Source organism: Enhydra lutris, unplaced genomic scaffold, assembly GCF_002288905.1.
Source record: "Enhydra lutris kenyoni isolate GAN:26980312 unplaced genomic scaffold, ASM228890v2 scaffoldscaffold35, whole genome shotgun sequence".
In the NCBI taxonomy this organism is placed as follows: Eukaryota; Metazoa; Chordata; class Mammalia; order Carnivora; family Mustelidae; genus Enhydra; species Enhydra lutris.
In genome coordinates this window covers 2,545,118-2,564,651 of record NW_019154119.1, presented here as the reverse complement: position 1 = coordinate 2,564,651, position 19,534 = coordinate 2,545,118, and the positions used below count along the sequence as shown (strand labels likewise).

Below are 19,534 nucleotides of genomic sequence, written 5' to 3'. Positions count from 1 at the left end.
GGTCATATCAACTTCCCTCCAAAGAGTATTTCGGCTGAGCGCTATTTTCATTGAGGAACTAACAGTGCCTGAAGCTGTAGGGTTCAGTGGGTATTAACATTGCTCTGGGGGTGCCTGGGTGGCTCAGTGGGTTAAAGCCTCTGCCTTTGGCTCAGGTCATGATTTCAGGGTCCTGGGATAGAGCCCTGCGTCGGGCTCTCTGCTCAGCAGGGAGCCTGCTTCCCTTCCTCTCTCTCTGCCTACTTGTGATCTCTGTCTTCAAATGAGTAAATAAAATCTTAAAAAAAAAAAACAACAACAAAAAAACATTGCTCTGTAGCCTCTAAGTCTGACTGTCCTTCTCTTCTCCTTATGAATTCAAAAGCCTGACTGGTCTCTTTTGGTTCTATAGAATACAGCAGTTGAGATGATCCAAATCAAGAGAAAGATCTGGCTCACAGTTATCATGAAATATGACCCATGGATTTGAAAAACTCGTAAGATGGTACTGTGCACAGAAGGAACAAATTAAACTATAAGGTCAAGGGACACCTGGCTGGTTCCGTTGGAACGCATGCAACTCTTGATCTCAGGGTTGTAAGCTTGAGCCCCATGCTGGGGTAGAGATTACTTAAAGATAAAATCTTTAAAAAAAAGTAAACAAACAAACAAACAACCCCCCCCACACAAAAAACAAACCCCAAAAAACTATTATGTTCCAGAAAGGTAAATATTTACCTTTATACTTCTTCAGGGATTAGTAATTAATCGTAATTTTGATCAAGGACTTAGGATGCCTGGGTGGCTCAGTTGGTTAAGCAGCCAACTCTTGATTTCAGCTCAGGTCATGATTCCAGGGTTGTGGGATCAAGACCTGCATGGGGCTCTCCTTCTTCCTTTGTCCCCCCACCTCCAATGTACATGCTCTCTCTAAATAAAATCTTTAAAAAATTCATTTTGATCAAGGAATTTAAAAAAGTAGAATTGAGAAAATAAACCAAACACCAGTAATAAAATTTGTTACTGATCCTATACACCCATATTTTATTTTGTTTCTAAATTATACAATGAATATCCATATTATGCCTTTTGTATCGGAGGAAATAGATCTAAAGGACCAGTGATGTAATGAGCACTGGGTGTTACATAAGACTGATGAATCACTGAACTCTATCTCTGAAACTATGTAATACAGAAGTTAATTAATTGAATTTAAATAAGTTAAAAAAAAAAGAAACAACATCACAGTTACATTTTTTCTCTTTTGTAGAAAAGTAAAGTCATTATGTCTGTCAATACAAAGTGAGGACCATTTCCCACAGATTTTTCAGTTCCTGCTACCTGGGAAACACCTTCTGTGAAATACTGATTCAACTCTTAATGTTCCTGTGATTGTATAAAGAATTACAAGAGCATGAGGTGCCTAGGTGGCTATTCAGTTAGGCATCTGCCTTTAGCTAAAGCTAAGTGATCTCAGGGTTCTGGGACGGAGCCCTGCACTGGGCTCCCTGCTCAGCAGGGAGTCTGCTTCTCCCTCTCTCTCTGCCTCCTCCCCCGCTCCCCGCTCATGCTCATTCTCTGTCTCTCTCTCAAATGAATAAAATCCCCCCAAAAAAAAGAATTACAAGAGCAATTCATATTTATTTCTATGATGTTAAGTATCCAAGGCAGTTTTGGTAGACTAATTCCAAATCGAAGATAAGTTGGAATCAGATGTCTTAAAAGAACTACGTCTTTGGTAAAGATGAGCATAACTTGAGGTTACATTTCTCTTGCTTAACAAATAGGTCTGTGTTCTATTTGAATCTCTAGTTCTGTATTATGTATTTTCATGTGTTCTCAAAATAGCAGCTTAGTCTAGAAAATGTCTGATAGCCAAAACTAGAGAATGTATGAAGAAGAGACCTGTTATCCCTGTGAACTTGAATGTAATCATCTCCTCTTAACGCACGATAACAATTTTAGCATACTCACCTTTCCCATCCAACTTCCCTGTCATTTGAAATGTTAAGACTTTTTAAATACTATCAGAGGAGCTCTCTTTATTACTGTAACTTAACTCTTAATCTTTGCTTTAAAAATAAACTATGCTTTTTTCCCGATGCCAACCTAAATAAACCAAATACTGCAAAAACAAAATAAAACCAAACAGTAATTGAATAAAAAGAACAGATAAAGGGACCCATAGCTACTGAGGTTCTAAAGGTCACAAGGGGGCTTAAACTCACCATTTTGGGCAGCCTTTGTGTGCCTCCTGCTCCTGGTAAGATTCCCAGCAAGACTTCAGGTGTACCTAATACTGTTTTTCTATCTTTGGTTGCTATTCTATATTGGCAGGAAATGGCAAGCTTCAAACAAATAAAAGAAAATTAGAATGTTAGAAAATGTAACTTTATAAATATCTTCAGATATGTGAAGGTCTAAAGATTACTTACAAAGCAGGAATGTATTTTATGCTTTGTATAATTTAGCGTCCCAGCCTTATTTCATACTTCCCCCTAATGAACCTTTCCTGGGGTTCTGGATCTCCTTAAAAACCTGCTGAAAGCTAGGTCTAAACAGAAAAATACACGTACATCACTGTACATTGCACGCCAAGTTAAGAAGGCCTGTATCCTATAGAGACCCTCCTTTTCAATCAAACAGGCCTACTTACAGTGATCGAATAGGCTTTGCCTACTGTTGTCTTTGCTCACTGTTGTCTTTGCTCATACCATGCCATATGTGAAATGATCATTTTCCCCATTATTTTCTGATTAATCAATTTCTGCCGATTTCTTAGGACCAGGCATAGGTTTCCTTAATTAATATATGTGAAAGTGTCTAGCATAGAGCCCAGTATGTGATAAATGCTCATTAAATGTTATTTTATTTTCTCCTCTCCTTTCCTACATGCTCCAGTCTAGCAAGCATCTCTCCTCTCAAATCTTAAATTATTCACCATCTTTACTGCTCACAAAGCACTTAAACACATATTATGCTCTGTGAGTCTCATCTAGACTTAAGTAGCTCGAAAGCATGGACCACACTTCTGAATCTTTGCCCTGCAAACCTGAACCAGGTTTTGGGAATTGAAGACGACCTTGGAGATGTAGTTCAAATCTTCTCAATTTGTAAAAATGAAAACATCACACTTTTGGTTACTTGCTCTGTGCCATGAAACCAGGATTGAAACCTATCCAGAAGTTTGACAACTAAAAAGAAAGCTGATCCTCCTCCGAGAACTTTTTGCAGGCAAAACCGTAGCCTACAGGTTTGCAGCTTGTAATTCCCATCAATATGCTGAACAACATCTCAATGACTTCGAAAGAAATCAATACCTCAAGTCCTCCTCCTAAGCACGCTCCACTGATGGCAGCCACAATAGGCTTTGTCGACTTCTCAAGTTTCTCAAATGTTCTCTGTCCTTCCCGTGATATTTGTGTTACCTCTTCAGAGGTCTTGCAAGAAGCTAACATGCTGTAGTAAACATGAAAGCAGAGGAGAGAGAAAAAAAAAAAAAGATGATATTATACCCTACTTTGTTCAATACCTCATCCATTGTATCCCTGCTCTATCATCTATCAATATTCGATAGTGTATCTTCAAATACTCAAGAGTTTAAGAATGGTTTTGCCTCAGCACTAATATCAGCAACATCATCTCTCCATAAAGCCATATCATCTCTCCATAAAAAGTGTTAGATTTCTGGATCCAGAGAACATGAAACAAAACATGTTGTGTAATTTTATTTTCTATTAAAAAAAAAAAAAACCACATTAGATCACAAGGCTTTCTGTACATGAGAAAATCATCTTCTGGTAAATATTTTCACTATCACATTAACCATTTTTACTATCAAGTGACTCCCAGATTGAATAGCAATCAAAATAACAGTGGAAAAAAAAGCTTTCAAGTTATTTATCTCCTAATGAGTATAAAAGAACAACAGTAATGTACTTCATGTCCTTTAGTTTCAGTTTATTTCATTTGCTACTTTGTTCTTTAACGCATTTAAAGTGGCTTTTGTAAGTTTGACCAAAGATAACTAGTTTTTAGCATTTTACATACTGGGAGTTGCTCAGCTAGCCTCACAGAAGCTGCCAAGTATTTTCCTCTGGATATAGGAAGCTAGTGCTAGGTATGTCAGTGCCTTGCTAGGCTCAAATAACTGAGCTAGAAGAAAAAGCACTTGATACAGGTAATTTTGCTTTTTCTAAAAAAAAAAAAAAAAACCAAAATATTTATAAATTCCTAATTACTATACATAGAAAAAGAGTACACAATGTGAAGCAAGATTTAAAACTATACAAACACCTTAAGTACAATTACTAAGCCTCTAATGCTGGCTATCATTGCCTAAGGTACAAAGAATAATAAAACGAATGCTTGTATTTGACAGAATTAACAACTGGTAACATTTTAGCCCATTAAACTAACACTATGATAGAATTTCACCTCCTTATAAATGCTTTAAAAAACTATAAGCACGTTACATACACATAAATTCCACCATTAAAAAAAATAAAATATTAGCTGCATCACTAAAGTTCCATTTGACAACCTCAGAGTCCTACCAGCTACTTCATTTTCCCTGAAGCAACCATTTTCAAATATTTGTAGTGTATCCTTCCAGACCAACTACATATTTGTATCTATAAATAACAGAGGCATCTATGATTTTAAAATGTTTACATAAACTACATGCTATACAGAATGTTCTATAACTTGCTTTTTTTTTTTAAGGGGCACCTGGGTGGCTCAGTCACTGGGCGTCTGCCTTAGGCTTGGGTCATGGGGGCCCTGCATCGGGCTCCCTGCTTAGGTGGGAGGCCTGCTTCTCCCTCTCCCATCCCCCCTACTTGTGTTCCCTCTCTTGCTGTGTCTCTCTGTCAAAGAAATAAATTCTTTTAAAAAAAGTCTATAAAACTTAACATTATATTTTTGAGCTCTAACATTATGTTGTGGATCTAGTTAATTCCTTTGAGCCGTTTTGTAGTATTTTATCATATGAAAGTTTGTTTACTTTCCCATTTCCCTAATGACTGACATTTAATTGCTTCAAATTCTTCATTATTTTAAACTACACAGGGCTGAACATCCTTATACACATGTCTTTAAAAACAAAGGGTGGATTTCTTTAGTACATATATAGCTAGATGAGGTATCACTGAATTAGATGATACGTGCATTTTCAATTTCATTAAAGGCTATCAAAATGTTTTCCAAAGGTGCTGTAGCAATTGGCATTCCTATTAGTAATATATTAACTTTCTTATTTTTCCAAGTCCTTGCTAACACGGTATTTTCAAACTTTTAAATATTTGTTGGTTTGTTGGGTTAAAAAAAAAAGGGGCACCTCATAGTTTCATTGTACAGTAGTTTTTATTCTATGCCAATATTCTTAGAACTGCTTTCGACTTCTTTAAGGAAGATTAGTCTTACATGGTTTAAGCAACAAGCCCCTCTTTTATCAACTTTATTACACTTGTGAAAATAACTTGAAAAAAGAAAATGTTCAGAGAATTTACTTCTACCTTCTTTTAAGAGAAGGAATGATTAGGCCTGAGAAACATACTATTAGCCAAGATGAAATGTGACTTCTAATCTTTGAAAACTTACTTGATGTCAGCACCTGCAATAAAGCAGCCCGGCTTTGATGAGATAAGGACAGCACTTCTGACTTGATCACTAGCCCAGATTTCATTCATTACTTCCATGAACTCAGACTGCAGTTCTTTATTCAGTGTGTTCACCTGCCAAAGGGAAATACACATACATCTAAGGCTTTAAATCAGAAGTACATACACTCTGAAGTAATACACTGTAAGTTAATTAATTGAGTTTAAGTTAAAAAAAAAAAAAAGAACCACTGACACACACAAAAAAGATACCAATCTTTTCATGAGGGCTCCACCCTCGTGACTACATGTAAACCTAATTAACTCCAAAAGTTCCACCTCCAAATACCATCACACTGGGGCTTACAGCTTCAACCTATGAATTTTAAGAGGACAACTTCCACCTGTAACATTATTTAGATAGGGGAAATTTTGTTTTTCAAAGAAACTGCATTATCTATAGCACACCTGTCTGTGTTATCTTTTTTCTGCTTCTTTGGAATTATGTTAAATCTCTGTGTAGATAACTGAAAGCAATTAAAAAATATTCTTGTCTACAGGCATGCAAATGAATTGTCCCAGAAGATACAACCAGCTCCATGTGGAAAAATCAGTTTCCATTTGCACATTTATTTCAATATTCCTGATCTATAAATTTGTAGGTACTGTGGATTCTTCTTTGAACTGGCTGTAGTATTTCATCAGTGTCTTCATTAATGACTCAAAATCTTTAACATACACACAAAATACATCTACAAAGGAGAAATTCAGGGTCACACTCCTAAGAATCTGAATCATATGTGAGCTACAAATAAGTCTACACATGCTTGTTGGTAAGGAAAAATTCATATAACATTAAGAAAAAAAGGAATCAAAGTTAGATATATAGTATGATCTTATTTTGTAAATATATTTGTTGAAACTGGATTAAATGTTAAAAGTCAGGGCACCTGGGTAGCTCAGTTAGTTGGGTGTCTGCCTCCGGCTCAGGACATGGTCCCAGGGTCCTGGAATCGAGCCCCGTATCGGGCTCTCTGCCTAGCAGGGAGCCTGCTTCTCCTCTCCCTCTCCCTGCTGCTCTGCCTACTTGTGCATGCTCTCTTTCTCTCCAAAGAATAAAACTGGAAAAAAAAAAAAAGTTGAAGGTATTTGCCTTTGCATTTGTAGTATGAATGACTTATTTTCCTCTGTATAGCTTTCAAACTTCCCACTATAGGGATGTGTTGAGTCTGTGCTCAGAAAAAATGCTCAACTTAGAAAATTCTGAAAAAATATCTTAAGTTTGAATCATTGGTCAGTGGGCACCAAAATTCATCCTAGTGAGGGGGACTGGTTATTTTCCTTAATTTGTGATAGTTGTTAATTGCTTCCATCTACATCCTCCTATTCCATCTAGGCCTTTAGTAACAGGATTCCTGAAATATGAAAACTTGACACCAATTTTATTTGTTTTCTTAAGTAGGCTCTAAGCCTAGTGTGGAGTCCAATGTGGGGCTTGAACTCACACCCGTGAGATCCAGACCTGAGCTGAGATCAAGTCAGACACTTAATCAACTGAACCATCCAGGTGTCCTAACACCAACCATTTTTTTTTTTTTTTAAGATTTTATTTATTTACTTGACAGCGAGAGAGGGAACACAAGCTGGGGGGGGGCGTGCGTGGGAGAGGGAGCGGAAGAAGCAGGCTTCCCACTGAGCAGGGAGCCAGATGTGGGGATCGATTCCAGGTCCCTGAGATCATGACCCGAACCAAAGGCAGAGGCTTAACAACTGAGCCACCCAGACGCCCCTTCCTAACATCAATTTTAGATGGGGGGAAAAGCATGAGCTGCTGCAATAAAGGTCTTCTTGGCAAAGACTGGATTAATGCCCCAAGCTTTCCTGAATCTGCTAAAAACAAACGAGGCTTCACTTAGAACAGAACCTCACTTCCAATATGTGAACTACACTCAGTCATTCATTCAAGTTCCTCAGGAAGCTTAACAATCACATTTAACCCAGACAATCTTCTACAGATAACGACATCAGGCAGGTAATGAGGAAAGCATGTGTAACAACCTGGTAGTTAAGATGAACAGGTGACTTCTCTTATAAAACAAAGCTTGCACTTTGGTTCTTATCTAATAAGTCACCTCAGCATGCGACACAGCAATCGAAGGCTAATTTCATTAATCTGGGATGTTAATCTGACACCTACGGTCATCTAGAAGGAATTCTTAAACAAGGACCTCTGCTCCAGAAAGTTGCACTCCTTGAACAATTTGTGAAACTATCAAAACTACAAATTCATGTGAGATTACTGCCAAATTGGTGGATTTCTTTCCCTCCTATTCAGCGCTGGCTTCATGAATGTATTAGGAGAAAGAGACTGCAGCAAGTTAAAATTAGGTACCTTTGAATTGGGTGAGTTAATTCGAACAACAGCCACATCCCCTTTGACTCCATAGTTAATATGGGTTCTGGCTAAAAAGGGAAAGACAATTTATTTGTAAACACGTTTATTGCTAAACAGATTTAAAAAGCAGTGTAAGCATGTCAGTAAGAAATTAAACTTACTTCTCAAAGCAGAGGACCCTGAAAAGTTGCGGCAAATATAACCTGCAAGAAAAAGGCATTCAAAATTAATTACTTTGTAAAACATAACTGCTGTAGTACTTGCTAAATATAACAAAGCTGGAATTTATAACAATAGCAAAAACCCCCAAATGAGAATAATGTATTCTAGGCCATTATTGTGACTACTACCATATCTGTTTCATTTAAAAGATCAGCTTATGAGATTATTTAAATCGTACATGTGGTTGGTGGAAGAATTGCCCTCTCAAAGATGTCCAGGTCTCCAGAAACTGTGAATATGTTAAGTTACATGGCTAAGGGAATTAAGGTGCTAATTAGCTGAACTAAACACAGAGAGAGAGAGAGACAGAGTAGCCTGGATTATCCAAGTGGGCCCAATGTAATCATGAAGAAGAGAGAGTCAAGGAGGACCAGAGAGATGGCAGCATAAGGACTTAGCCCCACTTTGCTGGCTTTGAAGAAGTCAAGAAAAGCAGGCAGCCTCCACCTGGAAAGCTAGAAAAGGTAAGGAAATGAATTCTCCCTTAGGTCACCCAGAATGAACACAGCCCTGCCAGCACCTTTTTTTAAAAAATATTTTATTTATTTATTTGACAGAGATCACAAGTAGACAGAGAGTGGGTGGGAAGCAGGCTCCCTGCTGAGCAGAGAGCCCGATGCAGGGCTTGATCCCAGGACCCTGGGATCATGACTTGAGCCAAAGGCAGAGGCTTTAACCCACTGAGCCACCTAGGCGCCCTCAACACTTCTGGTTTTAGCTCAGTGAGACTCATTTCTGACACCCATAACTGTAAGATAATAAATTTTTATTGTTTCAGACACTAAATTTGTGGAAATTTGTTACAGCAGCAATAGGAAATGAACACAGTAGCAAATAAGTAATCTACAAAGCAATCCATATTGTCAGTCCCAGGTATATAACAAATATACTCAACCATGTTCTCTAGCCACATCCTCTTGTATTTTTATGGAGATGGACTTTCCAGTGTTATCAAAAGTAAAATAATTTACAATGGATTTTTACTTAGACATAAAGAACGAAATCTTGCCATTTGCAACCTCATGGCTAGAGCTAGAGAGTATTATGCTAAGCAAAGTAAGTCAGAGAAAGACAAATACCATATGATTTCACTCATATGTGGAATTTAAGAAAACAAAGAGGAAAAAACAGAGAGAAACAAACCAAGAAACAGACTCTTTTTTTAAATTTATTTTTTTTTAAAGATTTTATTTATTTGACAGAGAGAGATCACCATTAGGCAGAGAGGCAGGCAGAGAGGCAGGCAGAGAGAGAGAAGGAAGCAGGCTCCCTGCTGAGCAGAGAGCCGGATGTGGGACTCGATCCCAGGACCCTGAATCATGACCCGAGCTGAATGAAAGCAGAGGCTTTAACCCACTGAGCCACCCAGGAGCCCCAAGAAACAGACTCTTAACTATAGAGAACAAACTGATGGTTACCAGAAAGTCGGGGGGGGGGTGTTTTAAATACGTGATGGGGATTAAAGGAGTGCACTTGTGATGAGCACCGGGTGTTGTATGGAAGGGCTGAATCACTATATTCTATACCTGAAACTAACATTATGCTGTATGTTAACTAAAATTCAAATAAAAACTTTAAAAAAAGGTGACATCAACAGGCACTAGTGGCCATTTATGAAATAGTCCAGTCACACTCTGCTATTTTAAGAATTTCTAACTGAACAGGGCTCTATTGCCTTCTACCAAGAATACTCCTACCCTGGGGAGGACCAAAGACCCACTACACTTCTCCCTCCTCCTAATCACTTCACTACTTGAGGCTCTCCTGGATAATAATGATAAGATGATGTTTTGAGCACAAGCCATCACAAGAGAAGTCTGAACTTGGACTGTGGACAGAAGGTAGGGAACACTGTGAAATTCTTAGGCAAAAATTCAAAGTTTGTTCTGGGAATTACTCTACCTCCTTACTACCATGAAAGCGTCACCTCTGTCTTGCTCTAATCTAAACATCTTGCTCTAGGTAGTAACCAAGTTCTGTGGAGGCCAGCACAGGGTCCACATCCCTTAGTTACAACTTCCAAGCTTCTTTAAAAACACCCTGCTCTTTCTTCCTTTGTCTTTCATGTTCATGGTTCACTTCAAACCCTATCTCCTAGGTATCTTTCTTTCTTTTTACAATTTTTTTTTTTTTAAAGTAGGTTCCATGCCCAACACAGGGCTTGAACTCATGTCCCTGAGATCAAGAGTTGCATACTCCACCTACTGAGACAGCCAGGTGCCCCTCCTATACACCTCTTTAATCCTTTACTCCTTATTCCAAACCTTGTCCAATATCCTAGAACAAAGTTTACTTTTTCTTTAGCAATAAAAATAAAAACAAATCATCCCTTAATAATTAGTGAGCGTAGTAGCAATACACATGAACACCTGTACCCGGGAATTAGTGCTTTAATAATATCCAGTGGTTCCTTCATTATCTCTACTATTAGCTACTTGTACTAGCTTTCCCTCAGTATTTGTTTTATTCCTTTTAAAATAAATTATGTGCATGTACCTCTATCAATTCATATATTAAATATCAGCAAATTTAATCTTTCCTTTTATTATTTTACTTTTCATCATGGTAAGTGTACTCTTCAATCCCCATCACCTCTTTCACCCATCCCTCCCTCCCACTTCCCCTTTGGTAACCATCAGTTTGTTCTCTCTAGTTAAGAGTCTGCTTCTTGGTTTCTCTTTTTTCCCCCTTTGCTCACTGTTCTTTCTTAAATTCCACATATTAATGACTTCATATGGTATTTGTCTTTCTGACTGACTTATTTTGCTTAGCATAATATGCTCTAGTTCTACCCATGGTGTTATAAGTGGCAACTTTTCATTCTTTATGGTTGAATAATATTCCACCATTATTTTATTCTGAATTATTAGTATTAAAACTTTTTTATATCTGATTTTCATTGAAATATACTGCATTGGGGCTGCATACAGTCTTGGAATGCACAATATAATGCAAAAGAGTGGAGTGCCTGCCTAATTTAGGAGCACTATTTAAAAAAAAAAAAAAAGGTTAAAATCCCTAGCAACCTTGGGGGGCCTGGGTGGCCAGTGGGTTAAAGCCTCTGCCTTCGGCTCAGGTCATGATCCCAGGGTCCTGGGATTGAGCCCCACATCGGGCTCTCTGCTCAGCGGGGAGTCTGCTTTCTCCTCTCTCTCTGCCTGTCTTTCTGCCTACTTGTGATCTCTGTCAAATAAATAAATAAAATCTTAAAAAAAAAAATCCCTAGCAACCTCTCAGCAGCTAAACCTTCCCACTAGCCTGTGACCATCTGTCTCTCTTTCTGCCTAGTCTCTCATTCTCCAAAGCTCCTACCTTCATCTGGCTCAGAATTGAGGGATGTCAAACAAGAGTCTTAGACTGCCTTAGCATGCAGTGATAATCAAAGGTAATGGACAAAAAATTAAACCACATTGGCCATTTTATGTCATGGTAGTAGTCTAAATGAAATTTTTAAACATCACCTCTATCAAAAACACTCTCTACATGATTTAGAAACAAACTTTAGAACTATACCCATTTTTAAGTTGATCATGGTCTATGTCTGACCAGGAGGCACGGACCCTTCTGGATTGGGGAACTATTACACATGGCCAAAGCAGGACCCAAAAGACTTCCCAACATATCCAGCCGGACTGCGATTTCCATAGCAGTATTGAGAAGTGATTTCAGAGCTAGGTTAGGCATTAAAATCAGTGGGGGAGGCTCAAATACACTCACAAATGTCTGGGTGACATATAACCTAGAACCACAGAATCAGAATTTAAGGGCGCCGGGCCTCAGAGTCCCTTTTTTTTGTTTTGGGTGCAAAAAGGTGGTTTTATTTAAAGCATGAGGACAGTACCATGGGCAGAAAGAGCTGCACTGAGGTCCTGAGGAGTGGTGGCCCATTATATATTTTCAAGTTGAGAGGGGTTAGGGATAGCGCAAGCCTCCCAGGTATTTTGGAAACAAGGATCCTGAGGGGGCTAGCTATTGACAGGAAAGGTCATTTATTACTGTTCAGTAGAAACTCAGTCATGAGAACCCTTCAGATGCATATCGGTGGGTCATATGCTTGGGGGGATTGCTAACATGTCTCTTGGGGAATAGATCTAAAGGAAGTTTCCAAAGGAATTTTTATATGTTAAAGGAGACTTATAGGATCCTGGGAGGGGGAGGTGAGGGTAGGATTTAGAATTGTCTTTTGCCCTAAGCAAAGTAACTGGGGCTGATAACATTGGGCCTATGATAAAATTAGGCCTAATAACATTGAGGCAATTGAATCTCTAGAGGAATGTCACTCTGCCTGTTTCAAGGACTTGTCAATGGGCTACAGGCAGTATGGAAATTTAATAGTTTCTCTTCTGCCTTTGTTTCCCACATCATCCCCCTCTGAACAGTTTTGACCCTTAAATCTTTAAGGTTGCTGAGGGTGGAAGGACTCATCTTCTGTAACTTCTTCCTGCTGAATAGGGGCATAGAGATGGCCCTATCTATAGGTCAGCATAGATATCATATGGGTCAGTTGGGGCTTATACAGATAATAGGAGTCACAAAGGGCAGAGGCAGCTGAATCCAAGGGGGACTGCATGTGTGGATCTTCCCGGGTGGAAGAGTCCATATTTTTAAAAAAGGAAACTGAAGCAGACAGCAAACAAGTGGGCATGTGAGAGCCACTGACTTGGAGAACCCACTAATTCAGTGGATTCGGAGAGGAACCATTAGCAATAGCTCTTGCTTCCTCCTTCTTTCCCTCTATCCTGCAGTTTTACTTGAGAGAGAGAGAGGGAAAGCATGCACAGGGCCCGGGGGGGTGGGGAGGGAGTGGGCAGAGGGAGAGAAATAATCTCAAGCAAATTCCTTATTGAGCGTGGAGCCTGACACAAGGCTGGATCTCATAACCCTGAGATCACGACCTGAGCCAAAAGCAAGCTGGATGCTTAACCAACTAAGCCACCCAGGAACCCCGATTATTTTTTTTAAAGTCTTATTTATTTAAGTAACCTCTATACCCAATGTGGGACTGGAACTTACAACCCTGAGATCAAGAGTCTCATGCTCTTCGACTGAGCCAACCAGGTGCCCATATCCTGCAGGTCCTTAAAGAGAGGGGAAAAGACGGCATAGAAAATAGCAGCTTTACACTAGTTTGAAAGGCAAGCAACATATTAAAAGAAAGCTGTGTAGATGACGCAAGTACCAGAGTGAGGTGATCTCTGTTTGTCTGCATTTTTTTCTTTAAACTAATCCAAATCAGCCATCTGAGTGCAAAGAGAAAGGACCCGAAAGACTTAGGTTCAACCATCATGTTTTTCAACCATCATGTTTATCATTTATAAGCTGTATAACCATGAACAAGTCTCTTAGTGCACTTCAGTGTTCTTATAAAGACAGAAATAAAAGTGATGTAATGATTATAAAAGTATCTGTAGGGGCGCCTGGGTGGCTCAGTGGGTTAAGCCGCTGCCTTCGGCTCAGGTCATGATCTCAGGGTCCTGGGATTGAGCCCCGCATCGGGCTCTCTGCTCAGCAGGAAGCCTGCTTCCCTTCCTCTCTCTCTGCCTGCCTCTCTGCCTACTTGTGATCTCTCTCTGTCAAATAAGTAAATAAAATCTTTAAAAAAAAAAAAAAAAAAAAGTATCTGTAAGTCACAGTGCTAGACACAAGTAAATGAAGATAGAAGTCAGCCATATCCTCAATCGTCATGCCTCTACCTCTCTAAGGACACACTTCCTTTCTCTGCTTTGCCATCATTTAAAATTTGAATCATCTGTATTTATCACTCCTTTTTATCTTTGTATCATGGATCTACCCTCTTTTACAAGGCCTTATCATGAGATTCCATCTACAGGGATCTTTCCCCTCCCTTCAAAATCCCTTTTGATTTTTACTATTTACTATTTTATTCTCTAATCACTGCATCCATAGCAGGTGTTTCCTCCAACTAACGCGTAACTCTTCCAACATCAGCTCGCACTCCCTCATTCAACAACAACAAATCCTTGTGGCCTACCATGTGCTATGCCCTGTTCTAGGCACATGGAGTGAACAAAAAGATAAAATCCCTGACTCTGTGTAGTTTACATTCTATAGCAGCAGGGGATCACACACACACACACACACACACACACACACACATCACAGGAAGATTCAGTTCCTACCCAGTAGAGATACATGAAGAGGTGAAAACAGGCCTGGCATAAAAAGGAGTTTGCCTGTGAAATGGAAATTCCAGTGAGAGGCGAAGCAGGGAATAAGCAATTCTAGCTAGAACAGGGTAAAGTGGATGAGAGTAAGGATGGACTGACTGGGAATGCACGGTGGGAGAGATGGGGTGGGAAGACAGCCAAAAAAATATGTAAAGAAGTATGTTAGGAGATAAGTTCTAAGCAAAAACAAAAAACAAAACAAAAAAACAGAGCAGGTGCGAGGGCGTAGCATAGGTTGCACTTTTAAAGACCAACTATTTGAGACAGCAGGTTGGTGCTCGTTAGGTTATGGTTCAAATCATTTTAAAACCTTACCACTAATCTACCTCTGCTGCACAAACACACACACCCATATTCACATACACAAAACTTCCTCTAAATCAAGAGAAACAAACAAAAAAGAGAAAATCAGTAAGTGTACAAACTTATCTTGAATTCAAACCACAGCCAGCTAAATCAAGTTGGTAGCTACAAGGTATCTTTGCTTTTGAAATCTAGCCCTTACCATTATGTAACCTGGAAAGTTAACTTCACAGCAGCTAGGTGAACTTTAGCCTAGATCAACTGTGCCAGCAAAAGGAGAAACCTTTGTCCTACTTCTTAATCATCTGATAATTTAACTCAAGATACTACAAGACCTAAAACTATAGCAGAGGAGAGAGGTGCATTAGGCTGACACAAATTTCAAATATAAAAATGTTACTTTGGTAGTAACAATCAACAACTTTTCTCAATATTCAACCTTAGGGGAAGAGATAGGATTAAGCAAGTGAGTCAAATTTAAACATACATTAATTCAATGAAATTATTTTACCACTTACATAATTAGAAATTTAGATTTAGGAATGGGAATTAAGATATCTAGGTCAAGTTGTGACTGTCATTTGACAGTCATATTCAGAATTATAGCATTAGTGGGGGAGGAATGGGTTTGAACTATGAAAGAAACAAATCAGTTTCAAAAGAATTTATCCATCCACCAGTAAATGTCATAATCTCATTAAACACTGGCCTTGGCACAGGTTTTCAGGGTAAAAGACCAATATGTTGAATTAAATGGCAATCCAGGTGTGCAGGTAATTTTGAACTCACTTTCCAGATATGTTTTCACAAAATTCATAAATTGTTATTCAAACGGACAAAAACTATAAGCCATATTTTCTTATTGGTGAAATATACATTTACATGTGTATATATATTTCTATACAAAAAATATAGAAAAGCTAAGCTTGTTATTACATATATAAAATATAAAAATTATTTAAAAAATTCTCAGATATACAGAATCAGTTCTTCAGGGCAGAAAAGAGTTAATAGCAGCATGTACTGAACATTTAGTCCATGAAAAATTGCTTTAAATTTAGAATAACTCCTTTGAAGTTCACAAAGTTTCCCCACTTCACAAATGAGAAAACAGAAGAAATTAACTGTCCAAGGTCACTAGAGAGTAAAAGGCCACGCGCCACGCCAGATTCAAGCACCAAAGTCAGACTCCAAATTTAATGCTTTGAATTGCTCTTTCATCCTATTTCTCCTAAGAAAATCCGAAGTCTCAATCATTTTACAGATGAGGAAAATAAAGATCCGTTAGACCAAGATATTTGTCCAAAGTTACACTAGTGACTGGAAACCACAGTGTTTAGCTCAGTGTTACAGCAGCTACTAATCCATAAGCGGTACCTTAAAACCAATGCATAGGCAAGTTCAAATATATACATGTGATTTTCATAAAGCCTTAAACCATAAACGTGGAAAACAACAACAACAAAAAAACTATAAGGTAAAATGACCAAATGCTAATAGTTACTATATGTGACTAATAATGCATGACTTTTTTCTTAACTTTCCCCAGTCTTTACATATCAATTTTTTGTAATATTATGGTTGGTATACACACACACACACATACACAGCAGTCCTGTGGAAACTACAAACATTGGTGGAGATTCAGAAAAAGTCTGAATCCAAAATTAATCCCTTACAGAAGCCTCCAGCTACCAGCTACCGTGTTCAGGAGAAAGACATATTACAAATGAAAATTCTGATTAGCAGCCAGTATTAAGTGTAACACGTAATAAAAGGTTACATTTCACCTGACAGATATGAGATGGAAGGAAAACGCTTGATTTTCCATAATCACCCACTTTAACCCTTTCACTGCCAGTCTGAAGAGAAAAATACAGCTAATGTAAACCTAACTAGGTACCGTCAGAAACAAAATTAGATTAGTTTTTAAAATGATTTAACTTGGGGCACAGATATTTGCCCCCCCCCCCCATCACCTTGCCTTCAGGGTGTCCACAGACAGGACAAGCATATTTGTGTATTTAAAAAAATATTTCTTCTGGCAAGTTGCAGAACCTCCCCTTGAACTCTAACATACTATACCTTCATACTGGGATTACTGGAACTGCAACATTCGAGCTCCTTATTTAAACGCGGTAATAGGTACAGAATGGTTTTGAGGGAAAGGAGCTGGGAGTAGCAGTAATTCGCAAGGCTGGTCCATTACACCTAAGAAGCTTTTAAGACAGCTCTTGTCACGAGTAAGGTGATGTGGAGCCACAAAGATGTGACAGAGTGGACTGTCCCAGTCCTCCTGGAACTCCCCATCTAGTAGGGTCAGGTCCGAAGCCATCACAGAAGAAAATAAGAGGGGCGTGACGCCAGAAGTGCGCCGGGGACACTCGCGGAAGGGGCTAGACCGGGTGGGCAGCACCCAGAAACGTGAGGTTACGGAGCCTGAAATCGCTGCAGGACTCGGGAGCAGGAAGAGAGGGAGGGTCAGTCTGCGCAAGGGCACAGGAGACTGGGTCCCAGAGGGGCATCCTTCCCCCGACGCAGCGCTGCGTTCCCCGGCCGGGCGGGGAGGCGACAGCGAAAGGGAGACGCGGCTACAAGGCTACCTCAGGCTTCCTAAGAGTTCTGCCCGGGGCTGCGGGGCGCTCCCAGCCAGGCCTCACCTGAGCAGCGGAGCATCCTGGAGGCAGTGGCGCGGCTCAGACTGCCTATTGCCCGCGAGGCCACCATTTTGAGCTGCAGAGGACGAAAGTGGAAAGGGCTCAGACTGGGGCTGCGGAGCCGAGGACTTTTCTGCTCAGCCTGGCCCCAGATAGGCGGCCGACGCACTGCCTGACTAAAACCCCTTTGGCTCCTCGCCCTGCCGTTCGCGTCCGGCTAACGGGGCCGAGAGGTCGCTTTCTCCACTGGACGGCAGGGGGCCCAGAGAGGAGGCCCGGTGCCCGGATTTCCAGACAGGCGGCCGATGGGCAGCCTGCGGGGTTCGGGGGTGGGAGTGAAGGGGGTCCTTTGGGGAAGGACCCGCCGCTGAGTCAGGACTAGTCCCGGCACTTGAGGCTAAACCTTCCGTGTCTGCAGCTAGAGCTCGAGAGGACAGAGCTAAGGTGAGATGGACAGTGCGCGTGGCTCCCCGCCTAGCCTTTCCCTGCAGCGACAGCCGCAGTTCCTTTCCTATCTCCTGCGCCAGTGCCCGCGGCCTCCTCCCTTCTCCTCGGAGAGTGGAGTTCCAGGGAGCGGAGGGAGGCGCCATAGGACTGGGTCTGCGGGACCACTGCCATCAGGGCCGTAACTGGGACTAGCTTTATGCGTGTAGCTCTGAGCTGCGGTGTCACCGTGTTTTTTAACTTATCACCTCGGGTTAACGACCTGTTTGCTCGGGTGTGTGTCGGCATAAAGCGCTGGGCTGAATTGCAGGGTGTGTGTGTGTTTCACCCGTTTTGCTTGTAGCCAGGTGAGCGGCTGTCGACATTTAGAGCGCGGAGTTGGGATTACCCGGTCGCAGCTGCTCGACTGGGACTCGGTCACGTGACCATTTCGGGCCTGGAGTGTGGCAGGAGTTGAGCTGTTTCTCCATCCTTGGGGGAGAATTAATGTTCCAGAGGATTTTCCAACCTAGAAGGGATCTGCCCATCATCATCTTGTCATTCATTCCTTTCACCTTGTAGATGAAGCCCATAAATCAGCTTGGGTGGGCATATCTATGGCCACAGGTGGTGGAAATAGGGATAGAGCCCACGTCTATTAAATTTTAGTCACGAGTTCTCCGTTGGCATAATAGCTGGTTTTATGTTGGAAAGATGGGTAAGAGTCCTTGGATAATGCGATTGATTCCAAACGAAATAACGTTAACTTGCAAAAAGGATTCTTGATCTCCAGAGGCCCTCCCAACTCAGAAGATTTTTACAGTTAAAAGCTTGCCTTCTGCCCTCAAAATGCCCTCGTGCATATAATTATGTTCAGTGCTTACTATTTAGATAAGGGGTAGTAAACTTTTTTGTTAAGGGCCAGATAGTAAATAGTTTAGGTTTTGCAAGCCCGTATTGATCTCATATATTTTTTGTTTTGTTTTCTACAACTCTTCAAAAGTGTAAAAACTCTTGTTAGCTAAAGGCCATCCTGTCTTGGCTCACTTTTTTGTTCCTGTACTCTCAACGAGATCATAAGCTCCATCAGGGCAGAAATGTTATTCTTATTGTGGCTTAGGAGAGGGGAGTAGATTTATACCACTGCTCCGTAATATATTAATAGCAAACATGTATGACCCTTGCTATGTATCAGGCACTGTCCTAAGTGTTTTGTGTGTATTAATTTAGTTATTCCTCACAGCAACCCTTTGATGTAGGTGCTGACATTATCTCCATTTTACAGATGAATTATCTACATCTTCCTCTAAAACAGAAAGATTAAGTAACTTGCTTAAGATCCTAAAACTAGGGTGGAGCTGGGATTTGGATTTGGACAGTCTGGTTTTGGACTCTGTGTCCTTTCATTGTGTCTTAATGATAGTGTTAACAGTAGGCTGTTAAGCCACTCCATTTTGCTTTTTTTTTTTTTTTTTTTTTTTTTTTTTTTTTGGTCAAGATTTTGTTTATTTATGAGATAGAGCATGGGTGGGGGAAGAGGGAGGGGGCGAAGCAGTCTTTCCGGTGAGCAGAAAGGAGCCCGATGGGGAGCTCAATCCCAGAATCCTGGAATCATGATCTGAGGCAAAGGCAGACGCTTAACTGAGCCACCTAGGCAACCCTCGCCCCCATTTTGCTTTCATTACTTGCTGAGCACCTTCTTCCTTTCCCTTACTCCCAGGTGTCTGCAACTTCATGCATCTTTCCATAGTTCCACAGATTATGCCA

The 19,534-nt window shown here is 40.3% G+C and overlaps 2 protein-coding genes across 2 annotated transcripts in view; one reads left to right on the top strand and one right to left on the bottom strand.

Moving 5' to 3' along the window:
- The window catches only part of LOC111154088 (hydroxyacyl-CoA dehydrogenase trifunctional multienzyme complex subunit alpha), a 47,489-nt gene extending 29,918 nt beyond the window's left edge, over window positions 1–17,571 (bottom strand). The window contains exons 1-6 of the mRNA XM_022513457.1: window positions 17,348–17,571; window positions 8,136–8,177; window positions 7,972–8,042; window positions 5,581–5,714; window positions 3,300–3,438; window positions 2,208–2,327 (exon numbers count right to left, since the gene is read on the bottom strand). Coding sequence (XP_022369165.1) covers window positions 2,208–2,327; window positions 3,300–3,438; window positions 5,581–5,714; window positions 7,972–8,042; window positions 8,136–8,177; window positions 17,348–17,414 — 573 coding nt within the window. The 5' untranslated portion in view covers window positions 17,415–17,571. The remainder of the gene's footprint in view (window positions 1–2,207; window positions 2,328–3,299; window positions 3,439–5,580; window positions 5,715–7,971; window positions 8,043–8,135; window positions 8,178–17,347) is intronic.
- A 108-nt stretch (window positions 17,572–17,679) lies between these two features.
- The window catches only part of LOC111154153 (hydroxyacyl-CoA dehydrogenase trifunctional multienzyme complex subunit beta), a 33,101-nt gene continuing 31,246 nt past the window's right edge, over window positions 17,680–19,534 (top strand). The window contains exon 1 of the mRNA XM_022513569.1: window positions 17,680–17,788. The gene's annotated coding sequence lies outside the window, so the exon portion shown is untranslated. The remainder of the gene's footprint in view (window positions 17,789–19,534) is intronic.